General features: G+C 34.0%; 1 protein-coding gene across 4 annotated transcripts in view; it reads left to right on the top strand.

The window, feature by feature from the left end:
• CCDC122 (coiled-coil domain containing 122) overlaps positions 1-14203 on the top strand; it is a 32400-nt gene extending 18197 nt beyond the window's left edge. For 3 of the 4 annotated variants that reach the window (XM_037002075.2, XM_073212587.1, XM_073212586.1), the window contains 3 exons: positions 3318-3716; positions 4474-4590; positions 12534-14203. In XM_037002075.2, coding sequence (XP_036857970.1) covers positions 3525-3716; positions 4474-4590; positions 12534-12683 — 459 coding nt within the window. In that variant the 5' untranslated portion in view covers positions 3318-3524 and the 3' untranslated portion in view covers positions 12684-14203. The remainder of the gene's footprint in view (positions 1-3317; positions 3717-4473; positions 4591-12533) is intronic. The other variant, XM_073212588.1, reaches the window with a different exon arrangement.
• The last annotated feature ends 1464 nt before the right edge of the window (positions 14204-15667 follow it).

The raw sequence follows: 15667 nt of genomic DNA, 5'->3' as shown, positions 1-15667 counted from the left end.
CTAAAAAAATATTATTTGCAGTGGCACCAAAACTATGAAATACTTAGGGGTAAATTTGGCAAAAATATTGTGTTACATAAAATTCTTGAAATTGCAAACTTTAGTGACAGACAGCAAATGATGGTTACCTGTAAATGGAGAAATGGCGAGGGAAGAATGGATTGAAAAGCAGTCGAGGAAACTTTTATGGGTAAAGGATACATTTATTTCAATTGTAATGGTCTCGTGTACATAAAAGTCAAAACTCATCAAATTGTAAAGTTTAAATGTGTACTGTTTATATCAATAAATCTATAAACAAAAGAGAGAAGAAGAGGGACAGGAGAAAGAGGAGAAGGAAGAAGAAAGAGGGAGGAAGAGGAGAAAAGCAACAAGATACACAATTTTAGTGAAAGGGTAGAAATGCATTGAAGGGGGAATTGACTAAAGACACAGAGAAAAGTTAAAAGTCTATTTTATTAGTCCAACAAAGAAGAGATGATGACCAAACCAGTGGGAATGTCATTTATGCCCATATTGATTGATAGGGTCAATAGCTTGATCTGGCTGGCAGGGCATGTGTCCTTGTGCACCACTCACACATTTAATAAATACTTATTGAGTACCTACTTTGTACCAGGCATTATTTTAAGCACTGGGAAGATAGTTGTAAAGAAGATGGACAAGGTTACTGCACCCGTGGGCTTGCTTACTAGTCAGAGAAGGCAGGCAATAAGGAAACAGAAAGAAGGTAATTCCATTGGTTAGTGAGTTGCAAGGGAAATACAATAAGATAATGTGTGGAGAGTAACTGGAGGAGGAGGATGGGTGGTTAATTTATATTTTAATTCAGGGAAGACTATTCAAAAGAGTAATAAAGCTAAACTGTAAAAGACAAAGACCTTGACAGGTTATAGCTAGGGATAGAGAATTCTAAGATTCAGAGAACTATTACAAATGCCCTCAGGTAGGAAGGAACTAGGCATATTTAATAAGTAGGAAGCTGGAAGAGGGGAGAGTAACACATAAGAAGGATGGCACAATAGATAGAGACTAGAGCATTTATGGCCTTGTAAACCACATTAAGGAATTTTGAATTTTATTATTACTGTGATGGAAAACATTGGAGGATCTTGAGCAGGGAAGTAACATAGTATGATTTGTTTGTAAAAGATTCTTCTGTCCAATATATGGAGCCTAGTTGAGGGGTAAGGGGAAGAATGGAAACAGAGAGACCAGGTAGAAGCTAGACCATGCTACAAAAATTGATTAGAAGTGAATTTGTGGTTTTATTTTGGAAGGCCAGCTATCAAAATATGTTGGTTAAGTACATTGAGAAGGGTGAGGTAAAGGGAAAAAACAAAATTGACTTACAGTGTTTTGTAGTATCCAGGTGAAAAGACGTGTGTTTTATTGAAATCAGGAAGACTGGGAGAGGAAAAATTTGAGTGGGTGTGTAAAATAAATATTCTTCTCTGAACATGTATAGTTGAAATGTCTATTAGGTAACCAAATAGAAATGTCAAGTGGACATTTGAAATATCAGAGCTGGAAATAAAGATTGAGGTTCATCAGCATATTGTGTTTTTCAGTATACTTTCCTCTCGTCTCTCCAGGAGACTGAGTTTGCCTTTTTAGTGCAGTGCCTCCCTCCCACAATTATAAATTTATTTAAAGAAGATGACTATACTAGATAGAAAGAAAAAAAGATGGAGAATGGCCTGCAAAGTTGTTTTGGTGGGAGGATCTATAGAATTGGACGAACATATATGGATAATAAAGAGCTATAGATAATATAGATAAGAGAGAATAAAGAATGGTTCCCTTTAGTCAATGATTCTGTAACATCTTTCTGTGTTGACAAATACTAACTGCACTAGTTGGGGTGAGGATTTAATGTGTGTAACTGCTGAATCACTGTGTTATATGCTTGATCAATATAATATTGCATATCAACTACAATAAGAAAATACACTTAAAAAAAAAAGTCCAAAAAATAAAGGAAGGATCCCTAAGTATTACCATTAGTTAATTAGTTTGGGAAAATAGAGGTATAATAATTTGCATTTTTGGTCCCAAGTCTTCATCCTTGTGTATATCCACACCTTTTGACATGTATCATTACAATGCCCTTCCTTAGTGGGTGTGCATACTTCTCCCCCTTGTCTGAGCCTCATCATGTGACCAGCTGGGATGTCAACAGATGTTATTCAGGCAGAAACTTGAAAAAGCTCCTCCATAATTGAGCTGCTGTTCTTTTGCATTTGCTATCATCATGAGAAGGACATGCCTTGACTGCCCCACTGGAGGAAAAGATACATATGAAGCAAAGCCAGGACATCGCAGGCAGTCCAGTCAGCCAAACTAAATCATCTTACAGCCAGCCAACTCCCAGACATTTGGGCAAATCTAACCAAGGTCAACATCTAACTAACCCTAGCTGCTCTGTCCTGTGAGCAATAAACATTTATTGTTGTATGTCACTAAGATTTTTTGGTTCTGACAATAGAGTAACTGATATAGGAAGAATATGATGGCATAGGGTGTAAGGCTAGTCTAATTTCTGGACATGATAAATTTGAGATGGCCAGTGGTAGCTGGGTATAGGACTCAATAGCCACTTATGTTCCGTGAATTAGCATATATGTAGCTCAAGATGTGAGGACTGATAAGCTACCCAAGGAGTATGTATAGAATGAAAGGAGGAACTTACAACTGCACCCTGAGAAAGATCTATATTTGAAGAAACTATTGAGATTGGGAAGGAATGTCCAGATATATCTAAGAAGAACAAAAGAAGAATGATAGTGTGAAAACTAGGTTTTAAAAAGGAGGTGCTGGTTAGAAACACCAAATACCACAGAAAATGTAGACATCTTTATACTCATTTTACAAATAAAGAAAGGTTTGGATAGGGTAATTAAGTTTGCTATGTATGATCATACCAACTAGTAAATAGCACTAGAACCTAGATCTTTTGATTTTTAATCTAGGGCTTTATAATTTTTATCATATTGTCTTTCTTCAGTGTGTACTTTTGATGTCCATAAATGTTAAAATTAAAGTATCTTTTACATATAAAATGTTAAGGCAAATGATAAAATTTTAATATCTGGAATTAGATGAACATTAAAAAGTAAGAAACCTTTGACTCTGGGCTCCCTCTGAGCTTATAATTTTGTTGCTTTATTGCATGTTTCCTTCTGTTATACATCAATTTTTCTGTATCTGTTAAGTATGTATTTTTTATGTTGTGATTTTCCTACATGTACCATGGATCAAAACTGATGTTGCTCTCATGTTGAATATCATGATAATAATCTTGAAATATTTTACAGAATGAACTTCATGAGCTTGAAAAACAAATAGCATCTGTTTCTGCAGAAACTAAAGAAAGAGAAAGGCAAATTTATCAACAAGATGCTGCCATAGAAAATACCAAGCTTCAGTGTGAAAACCTGGAAACTCAAGTCAAATCTTTACATACAGAAAATGTAAAGCTTAAATTTGACATAGAAGCAGCCCAAGAAGACTTTGAGGAACATATGCTAAGATATAATGAATATTATGCAAAAATGAAAGTACATAAAGATAGTTTGGCGGAGATAGAAAGCAAATGGTCATTCATGACTGAACTCCATGAAAAACGAGATCTTGTTAAAAAACTAATGACAATGAAAGAGGAACTTACACAAGATTTCCAAAATCCAGAAGGAAACCAGATGAGACAAGTACAGGTTTGAAATATCACTTACCAAACTTTTTCTATTACTCCTTTTTCTACGAGTATACTTACTGATATTTATCATTAACTTAATAAAATACCCATAGCTGCTCTAACTAGATTCAGAAACATTTTCATGACTTAAAAACTTGGTTAAGTACATGAGTTATGTAACAACTATGCCAAAAGTGCAAATGCATAAGGGGAATGTCCCTAAATCCCCTGTAGATTAATTAAAATAAACAGTCAAACAAAATCAGAGTGAACAATTAACCCATTTGTTGCAGAAAGTGTAACTCACAAAAATATTGAAGCCCTAGTTTCTAATGGATCCAGACCAATTCAAATCAATAGTATGCATGATTATGTTATACAAACAATATAAATTAATAATTGCACCTTAGGCATCTTTCTATTTCTTTTACTATTCTTTGAAGGTAGTGGGAGATACAAACTTAAAATATGATTCCTTGTTCAAAAATTTAAAAGTATCCTTTGCACTGTTGCTAGGTAATTGTCACTATTACTGCCACTTTCCTTTATGTTTTATTTTTTCATTTGGTCTTTAGTTCTAAGTTTTTAAATCAAAGGCTGATTGTTTGTATAAACGTTCTTTATTCTTTGTACTTTGTACTATAGAAGTAATATTCTAATACTATGTACCAAAATTAAATGTGATGGTTAGTTAAATTATGGAATCACTGAAAATCTTAGATTTATTTGACCATTCATTGTTTGACTTGTGTATTTTAAATTTCATAAACATACAGGAAGACATTACAAAGCTAAAGGCTCAAATTATAACTGTAAAAGAATCTATCATTGAAAAAACTTGTTTTCTTGAGGAAGAAAAAAATACCCATGAAAAATTAAGAAAAGAAATAGAGGTAAGTCAGTTATCTGGATTTCACTGTTGGGGTCATTTCTTAAGCTTACACTACCTTCATAATTTCCATAGTTTATTATCAATTCCTAAAATAGCTAGAGAACAAAAAGGAGCTATAAAAAATAGTGAAGTCCAAATCTTTAATAGCGATAACATCATTCAGATATATTTAAATATGTGAATATATTTAAACTGAGCATTCATTCCTGTTATAATGTGGCCCAGAATTCATACAAGTCTAATTCCACCAAGAATTTGGTACCCAATTAATGGCTAGAAAGTGGAGTCTATCAAAGTCAAAAAGGTTGTTCATTCCTAGAAAGGCATCAGAAACTCCTCAAAATAGAGTAAAAGATAATGGAAGGCATTATCTTTCTAATGCCTATCTAAACCTTTCTAACTTCATTTTTGCTGTTATCAATAGTCAAACAAGCTGATATGCAAAACTGAATGTGAGACTAAATTTGGGGTACTGCTGGTAGACTTCTATACTCATTATTGTTTAGATGGATAGAGAACAAAAGTAGCAAAAAATGTTGAGGTCAAATAAATAAGTTTCACTCTTAGGACGTTAATTTGAGTGGCAAAAAGATGCATGTTTTCAACTTGCTTGTGACTAAGTTGACACAATAAAAAAGCATCTAAGGAATTTAAAGATAAAAATGCTTACCTTCACTAAACATTCACTTTAAGAAACACCATTTTCTCTTATATTTTACTAGTAATCTAAATGACATTTTTTTGCCCTTCTAGATCAAGATTTATTATAAAACTAAAAATAGTAAGACAAAACATAAGTAACATCAAAATATTCATAAAATGATTAATGAAACAGAGAAAAAAGAATCCAGAAATAATCCATCATAAATGGTACCGAAAAATTAGGTTAGTCATATGGAAAAATAAAACAAATTTTGAAATGGCATTGGCTTCCTACCTCATAACCCACACATACACACACTTCCAGGGGGACTGAAAATATAGATGAACTTAGCTATTTGTGTCAGAGAAGTATTTCTTCTAAAAGACACACATATAGATATACACACACAAACTGCATGATTAAATATTACTTTTGACAATATCATATAATCTAGATTATCAAAATGCACCATACCAATAGAGAAGATGACTCATTTTGAGAGAAGATATTTCTAACTTACATAAATGCCTAGGAGATAAGAAAAATGTCAAACAAACCAGTAAAACATTGGCTAATGGCATGAAAAGACTAATTTTTTGAAAGATGGATATCCAAAAAAATGTGGAAAAGATGACTAACCTAATTAACAATAACAGACTGATATTTAAAACCACAATGAGGTCCAATATTTAGCCCATCAAATTACCAGGTCGGTAAGATGTGAAAATACTTGAATTCTTACATAGTATTGGTATGAGTGTAAATTGATAAAAAAAACATTTTGGAAAGGCATTTGAGATATCTAGTAAGTTGTAAGAATAAGTACACAAATTATAATGGGTTAGCTTGATTTATGATTAATGCATAAAAACAATTAATTCATCAATTTATTAATTAATCTAGGACCATCACCTAGATCAAGATATGAAACTTTCCCATAATGACCAGGAAGTTCTCTTGTGCTCTTTTCCTTAGGCAACCATTATTCTGAATTTTAAAACAACTAATTGAGACAGAATTCATATACCATACAATTCACTCACTGAAAGTACATAATTCAATGGTATTAGTATATTCACAGATAATTTATAACCATTGCTATAGTTAATTCTAGAAATGTTCATCACCTAAAAAAGAAATCCCATAACTTTTAGCTTTAACCTTTCCATTTGTCTATTTTGTTTGCCTATATTTTTGCTCTACTATATGCTTTCTCCCTTTTTGATTCTCTAAGATTCCTTCTTTTATCATTTCCTTTTTCTTTAGAAAACTTATAAATATATTCTTTTAGGATAGGTCTATTGATGACAAAGGTCTATTGTTTTCTTTTTATAGTTTATTTTTCATCTGAGGATGTCCTGATTTTTCTTCATTCCTGAAGATTATTTTTGCTGAGTATAGAATTTGAGTCAACAGTTCTTTCTATAGTTGAAAAATGCTGTGCCACTTCTTTGTGGCTTCCATGATTTCTGATAAGAAATCCTCTGTCATTCAAATTGTTTTTCTCTCTGTAGATAAGGTGTTTGTTTCTTGCTGCTTTCAACATTTCTGTCCACTTTTCAGGTTTACTGTGATGTGTTATGGCATAAATTTCTTTGGATTCATCCTATTGTGAATACTCTATGCTACTTGATTCTGTAGGTTTATATCTTCTGCCAAGTTTGGCATATTTTCAGCTCTTATTTATTTGAATAGTTTTTCAACTGTACCCTCTTTCTCTTTTCCTTTCAGGACTCTGATTACACAAATGATAGGTCTTTTTTGTTATAGTCCCACAGGTCCCTGGGGCTCTTGGTGTTGGTGTTTAGGCTCTTGATGTTCGTGCATGTTGATTACTATTTCTTACTCAGTTTGAGATCATCTGGGTTCTTGTTTTGATGAGTGATTTTTCTATTGAAATGTTGAATACTATGTTTTGAGACTCTGGATGATTGTTACTTCCAGTTGGTGTTGGAAATAAGAATTCTTTATTCAGTCTCCATTGACACTCATGGAGGGAGGAAGGGTTTCTTGTTACTCCCAGAAGTGGGAGTTCTGGTTGTCCATTAGACTTCTGCTGGTCAAGACAGGGTATCTTGTTGGTGCTCCCCCTGTGGCCTCTATAGACACCAAATAGATGTGACCTTATTACTACTAAGTGGTGAAATTCTAACTTTCCAGATGGCCTTCTCTCAGTGAGAAGGGGAAGGGTGTTTTGTTGTCACTAGAATGCAGCAGAAGCTCCCCGAATGAGCCTCACTGGTACCAAAAAGTGTGATTTGTTGCTTCCTAGTGGGGATGGAAACCCTGGCTGCCAAGTTAGCCTTCTCTGACACCACCCTAGCAAAGGGATTGGAGTACTTTGTTATCACTTAGCAAGGGTGGGATTTTAGGCTTTCCTCTCAGCCTTTGCTGGTGTGATGGTGGAGGAGGCCTAGTTTTTTCTGTAGTATTTGACTTTAGTAGAGTAGTGACTACCAAAAAGTTTTCGGTCTTGCTAGTCTCCTCTTTTCCAGGTTCTTTGACTAGAGAGCAGACTTTTCCTGGAGCTTATTTTGTTTGTACCTACTGGTATTTCTAGGATGCTTTCCTCTCCAGTGTCCAGTCTGGGGCATATGAGGCAAAATGAAAACTCACTGCATGTTGTTCCTTGGGTTCTGAGGTCCCTACTCAGTTTGCCTTCTTTGCTCCACCTGTCAGATGATTCTTATTTTTGTTTTATAACTATGTAAATATAATGTCCATGGGTTTTAGTTGTACTTAGCAGTAGGAATATATATATATGTATATAAAGTATACCCACTTTTATCTTCACAGAAGCAGAATTGAAAATGGGTGTTTTTAATGGTAAAGGGTGATATAAGTAGCCACTAATTTTAGATTTAGATGGAATATAATTCAGCTTGAGAATTTATTTTTAATTTTTTTCATCAGTAAACTTTTTTCCCTGAAATTTAATGAGATGTTATTAAGCTTTCATAATAGGAATACCTCTGTTAAGATTCTTTTAGACTTTTTAATTTTAGTTCTGTTACGTCTAATACATTCAAAAGTTGTCTTCAATTCTTTCACAATATACAGTTGGAAAATAGAAAAGCAAAGAAATTAAAGATTATCTATGATAAATTATAAAACTGAAAGAAAAATATAGCTACAACATTGTCTTGAGAATGTTATATTTTTGTCCAACAATTTTTTATTGCTTGATGAGAATCAATCACTGGTGTGAATAATCTATTTTGCAAAACAGTTTTCTTGTTCTTCTTTTCGTCTTTTTTTTTTACTCCTTCTGAATGTTTTTAGCCATGGCCTTGGTACAGTTCATGGTCATCTTTTGCCTGGATTACAGCATTCTTTTGTTCTATTCTGTAATGCTTTCAGGCAACCTCCTCTTTTCATGCTTTAGTTTTGATATTAATGTTGCTTTTTACATTTCTTTTAGTTCAGGAAAATGAAAATCATTTTTGAATTTCATATTTTTTAAATCAAATAAATGTTTTTGATATTTTTAGGCCATATATAAATGAAACAAGTATTTCCAAATATTTATTGCAAAATACCTTTATTCCCACCTATTGTCTGTCTTTATATGTTTTAGAAGAAAGGAACTAAAGATAAGAAAGAGGAGAATAAAGATAAGCTATGAGTCATTGACAAAAAAATTGGGAAAGCAAAATACAAAGCATACACGCACAAAGCCTCAGATACAAAGCATTAAGCAACCATCAGTGCTTTTTAGTTCAAGGTTAAAAAAATGTTATTTGCCAAATCCAAGAATTTTCAGGAAAGAGAAACTAGAGCAGTTAGATTTTTAGCAAATGATGAGTACTGCAAGCAGTATTTTATGATAACAGACATTGTATAAAATATTTTGAGGTTCATTGACAGTTATTCTTGCCTAAATTTTATACAAGCTGAGCTCTAAATTTAAAAGGATAGGGGAAAATTTAGAGGGTTTTCAGAGATAGTGGAGATCAGGAGCAAAATATGTTTAACTTGGTACAGTATAACATGCTGCTTACACAATTAACTGGCTCATTCATTTATTGATGTCAGCCACAGAAGTGATTGCACAACTAGAAAACCAGTCCTATGAGAAAAACTAAAACAAGGCTAAAAGGTGACCTAGAGGCAGGATAAGATTTATTCAGATAGCTAGATAACATGGTAATAAATTATTCTCTCTTATAAGAAGTATAAGAAAGTTCAGTATCATTAAATCTATTGTTGTTTATTGAGTGCCTGGTAATTTTTAAAGCTCTTTATATGAGCTATCTCATTTAAATCTTCATAATAACATATTTTGCAGAATTTCAGAAAATGTAAATAACTTGTACAAAGTTTATGGCTGATGATAAGTGACAGAGTAGGGTATGAATCCAGGTCTGTTGGACACTACTCTCCCAATCTTTTAAAGATGGTTTGCATTTCAATAGGAATACATTATCTTTGGAAATCATATTTGGAAACATTCAGTTAATAATTAAACATTTTTAGACATGTGAAGAAATAGAAAAATATTACCTATACTAATAATTAATAAAAACCAAATCACAGTAGACTCAGAAGTTCTTAGATATGGACTGAAAATTATGACAAATATGTTAAATATTCCACAGAAAGAGATGGATGTAATAGATGGAGGGAATTTTAATCATATGAAAGAACAAAATGGAAATCTGAGAACTGAAAATAAAATAATAAAATTTTGGTGGGCGGAATTAACAGCAGATTAGATAAAACAGAAGGCAAGATCTTTCTTGAACTTGAAGACAGGTGGTAGAAGTCATCAAAGCAAGTGTACAGAGTAAAAAGGAAAAAAACTGAAGAAAATGCATGGAGCCTCAATGATCTATGGGACCATGTTAAGCAATGTGACATATGGGTAACTAGGGTCCCAAAGGAAAGGAGAAAGAAAAAGGAACAGAAAATTATTTGAAGAAATACTGAGTAAAACTTTTCCAAACTTGACTAACAAAACAGCTCATAGATTCAATAAACTTAGCAAACCCTAAGCAGGATAAATACAGAAAAGGAAATTATAGTCAAGCTTCTGAATACCAAATATAAAGAAAAAAGTTCTTAAAAGCAGCCAGAAGCAAAGTCACATTAAATACATAAGAACAGTGATGAGAACAGTAATTGATTTTTAATATGGATTTATTTTTTCAGCAGTTTTAGACTCTCAGCAAAACTGAGCAAAAAGTACGGTTTTCATATGTTTTCTGTCCACCCATAGCCTCCCACACTATCAATATCCCCCACCAGAATGGTACATTTATTACAATCTATGGACATATATTGATACATCCTTGCCCAGAGGTATGAGGCAAGAATCAATGAAATTGAATTCATAATTAAAATCCTCCCCCTTAGGAAAGCTTCAGACTGACATGGCATCACTGGTGAATTCTATCAAACATTTATTGGATATCAATTGATATGTTAATTGTGTGTGTGTGTGTGTGTGTATTCAATGTATAAAAGATATATAAAATGTATCAAAAAAATATGAAAAAATCTTTTGAGTATAACATCATTATCTAATATGGTAACATTTCAGTTTTAACTAATTTATTTCTAATCCTTTTAAAGTCATTTTTCTATTTTGCCAACATATCAGTAGGCCTACTTCACCAATTTTAACAAATTATCTGAATTTGTAGAAAGAATTATCTGAATTTCGGAATTAACAAAAACTGAAAGCTTTAAACAGTGTATGAAGTTTATGGCAATTTTTGTAAAGCATTTGTTGGCAAGTTTTCACTTTTTTTGTACAGCAGTTGTTTGGAATGCTTAGAGTGCCTCTGAACCATTTCTCCTGCTCATGCTGCACAACTGCATTTCAGTATAATTGGTTTCCTTTCTAATTCTGTATGTTATATTCATTTAGAAACATTATTTTAAAAAGGAGTCCATAGTCGTCACAATACTGTCAAAAAGATTCATGGCATAATAAAGGTAAAGAAGCCCTGAATTAAGAAAGGAGCTGGAAAAGAGAGAAGATAACCTTTGCTAGGGGAAAAGCAGAGAGGAGATTGGAACTGTCATGCAGTAATCATGGGCATGTGAAAGTGGTGCACTTTGGAAAACAGTCTGGCAGTGCCTCAAATGGGTAAACATAGAGTTACCTTATGATCCAGGAGTTCCACTCTTAGCTATATGCCCTAGAGAAGTGAAAGCATACGTCCACACAAAAACTTGCACATGAATGTTCATAGCAGCATTGTTCGTAATAGCCAGAAAGTGAAAGCAACTCAATTGTCCATGAAGTGATGAATTGGATAAATGTATCTATCACACAATGGAATCTTTGGCAAGTAAAAGGAATGAAGTTCTAAAACATGAACGACCTTTAAAAACATTATGCTAAGTGAAAGAAGGCAGTCATAAAAGACCACATATTGTATGATTCCATTTATATGAAATGTCCAGAATTGGCAAATCTATATGAAGAGAAAGTAGATTAGTGGTTGCCTAATGCTAAGGATGGGAGTGGGGGAACGGACAGTCATTCCGAATGGACAAAATTTCATTTTGTGGGGTAAAGAAAATGTTTTAAAATTGATTGTGGTGATGGTTGCACAATTCTGTGAATATAATAAAAACCACTGAATTTCACACTTTAAAAGATGGATTGTATGCTATGGTAATTATATCCCAATAAAGTTGTTAAAAATTAGGTGTTCTTTGTATAACCACAATAATATCAGAAATTTTTACTTTTTTTCTTTTCTTGTGGTCAGATACCAAACCCCTTGCCCTTGCCCTTTTTGCACTGTGCTTCATTGCCTTCCAGTGTATCATTGTCTGTCTCAGCATAAATATTCTGATCTACTTAATAGCAAAGAAATGGACTACATAATCTCCTAGATCTTTTAGGTCAGTCGCCCTATGTTTCAATGAACTACTGGATATAGGAAATGAAACTATTTCTCTAACTGATAACTGCTTATCTAAGAAGGCACTCCATCACAGATGCTTCACTTGGGTTCAAATCCCAAACATCTTCAGTTGCTACCTGTGAGATCTTTGTCCAATCACTTAAACCCTTTGACCTTCACTTTAAAAAAAATGGGGATAATGATATCTATATAATAAAGTGTTAGGAGAATTTAATTGTATGTAAAAATCTCTCAGCACAGTATCTAACATGTAATAAGTGTTGAATAAATAATTACAATTGCTGTTTATTTTTATTATAATTGTTAAGTGAATAATTTCTAGTCAAGTGCTTTCCTTTTTAGAAGAGTCAAAATATCTTTTATGGCTATTTAGTGTTTGTCCTCAAGCCCTGTTGACATGTATTCTTGATTTAATAGGTACAACATAAGAGATATGGTGCAATTCTTAAGCGTTTGCGCTGTCAGGTGAACAAACTTCAGTCAAACAGAAGACAATGGCAATGGAACATTGAACAACTGGAAAAAACCGCAGCTGAACTAAGAAAACGCATTGGAATGAAAGATTAATATGGCCATAGAGCAATGTAGAGCACAGACTGCCTGCAAAAATTATGGGACATAAGGATTAGCAAATCCTTTGGATTCGTAACAACCAGCATTCACTGTCAGCGTTCTGTCTGAATGAAAGATGCATTTTCTTTTTTTTTTAATCAGTCATTTGTTTCAAAGTGCCTTCCAACCCTACAATTGATAGCAGTAGATAGACAATAGTTATGTTTACAGAAGAATCGTGGAAGACTGAATATTTTGTGTGTAAGATATACTGTACTCATGGATGCCTGTTTATAAACATACACCCTTCACTATCATATCAAGTAAAAATTTAGAAGAAGAAAAACACTTGAATTTACAATGATTTTAAAATTGTTAAGATATTTTAAGTGATTGTTTCAAACTTTGTTACAGCGTACTTTTTTACCACTGCCTTCATAATGTCATAAATATTGGCATTTACAATAATGTTGTTATATGTTCAATGCTTCAGATATTTTACTCAGTTTTCTCCTTTATGCATAAGGTAACAATCATTTTTTATTAGGTAACATATTTTTAAAGTGCATAAAAATTTTTATTCATTTTTCTATCTGTAAATTTCTTTATTAATATTCTGTAACTAAACTTAAAGTATAACTGTGTAAGGCAAATATTCCAGCTCTTAAAAGAATACTAATCAATATAGACTGACATTTTTTTTTCTCATTGAAGGTCATATGCTATATCCATGGCAACAAGTCAAAACTTAACTTGTCCCTTTTAAGATAAAAATGCTCCTCATGGCTCCATTGAGTCAAATTTTTAGGAGCAGAAACAAAATGTTAATTATTGAAGACATGGTGTTTAAATATTCACTCTTAGGGTTTAATGATTTCAAAGCAATAACATCAAAAAGGTATCTCAAGTCCATTTTTTCCTCACTTTACTACGTGCCTAAGATTCAGTGAGAGTGTAGCTGGTAGAAAACCAGATATTAATAATCTTGTTATATCTAATGTTAATAGTCCTATTATGAATTAGCATGACCTATTATGGCTAACACTTCAAATGGCTTATGCGGTAATACAATCAGCTTTAATCCATGACTCAGAAATGCAGCTATGAATAAAAATGCTTAAACTTGCAGATTGTAGGGAATACCCACTATGCTCAGCTGAAGACAGGGCTGAACCAAATGCCAATTATAGAAAAGTATTTGAATGTAATTTGCATATTCAAAAGGCCATTCTTATAATTATACTTCATAATTTCATTTACAGTTTATAAAAGAAAATTTCTAGTTTTTTCTACTCTTTAAACATAATAGGTTTCAAAATAATTTGTACATGATAACTAACACCTTACGCTCTATTTTTAAGTTTATTTTTAAATTAAGATATAAAGAAAATAAATTTAATCTGCTTAAGCTAATATGCCCTATTAGAGAAAGACATTTTCAATGTAGCTTTCTAAACTACCCATGTTAACAATACCTGTACCTATTTTAAATTTTGTGACAGTTGAATGAATTAAAAAAACTTTCCTTCCTTGTTCTTCTAGTTTTGAATGTCATTTCACATGATGGCGGCTTTCAGATTAACCAAGAAGAACTACAATTTGAGGTATCCTCAAGCCTGATAATATAGGAGGTGGATTTAGTATTCCAACATGGTCATTTATAAAGTTAGAAAATTAATCAAAATTTTTTCTCTGTAACTGAACCTAGCTTAGAATATGAGCTCTTCTGCTTAATGGCCTCTGTCAATGTAGCTTCAGGAATAAGGAGATTCCCAGCCTGGGGCAAGTTTTCTATTAATCTGATGAAACCAAAGGAAAACAAGGGAAAGGGCAGGTTGGGAAGAAGGGTTTTATTGCTCACAACTCAGTCTCTCACTAGGCTCAGCTAGCTAGCCTCACTCCTGTCACTTCTGCAGAGGCACACAGCACCCTCCTGCCCACCCCTTCCAGGAGGAACTCCATGGGTGGGTCCCTGGTGATGGGCAGGTACCACAGACCAATTATGTACCAGGAGTAGAGGGGAGGAGAGAATGGCTGTTTTCTCTCCACTCCTTACCCCTGGGCTCCACCAGAGGCTCTGCAGTGGTAAACATCCATTGATATGCAAATAGACAAAGGCCAGACAGGATATTCTGGGTGAAAACTTCATTTACCCTATTACTCACCCCTCCAGAACTCTTGCATCACAATTTATGTGCCCCAAATCTTCCGCATTGGTCCCTGTGCAAGAAAGCTAGAACACTGTAACCAGACTAGTAATATACAGTAACAGTAGAAATTATGATACAGATAGCAATAAAATCATGACAATCCTCAAGCCTGAGGATCCCTCTGGGTTCAAAGTTCTATTCAGATAAGTCCATAGCTCACCTCTTCCATGGGAGGCCAGCACCTGAACTGGTAGAGGGCTCCAGACATACTCAGCAAGCAGCAGCTGTGGCAAGGGGGCATGCCCAATCCACAAGGACTGTAGAAGAGAATAATAAGGGAAATAAGACACATGTTTTAATGAGACCAATGTAGGCAAAACCTGTCCATCATTTAGGATGCATGCAAGAGAGTGGTCCTGTGATAGGACAGTGGCAGGAATGGGGTTCCATCCTAGTCTAGCACACCAGCCCTTCATCCCTTTCCTGTGGGACTTATGGATGGGTCAACATGTAGGGCTACAGGAGATACATGAGCTGGCCATAATGACGAAACAAAACTCCCCCATAAGGTGCTCTTACCTTCCAGCTGTTTTGGGCACACTACCATGATCTTTCGGGGCCACTGCTGTTACTCCAGGAACACACAGGAGACCAGCTTCCAGGCCTTGTCCCCAAGGAGCCAGAAGGGCCAGCCATCGTTGGTCCACATGTTAAAATGTCCAGGGCCATGTCCACTCAACAGAGTCTCTAGGGTGTAGTGTGTTTGGTGCTGGCAGCAGGATATTCCTCTGCTGGCCAAATTCCAGCATCAATAATTCTTCCTTGTTTGCATGAACAGTTGCGTAGGAG

The sequence above is a fragment of the Manis javanica genome, chromosome 9, assembly GCF_040802235.1.
Source record: "Manis javanica isolate MJ-LG chromosome 9, MJ_LKY, whole genome shotgun sequence".
In the NCBI taxonomy this organism is placed as follows: Eukaryota; Metazoa; Chordata; class Mammalia; order Pholidota; family Manidae; genus Manis; species Manis javanica.
This window is presented reverse-complemented; position numbering and strand designations above follow the sequence as displayed.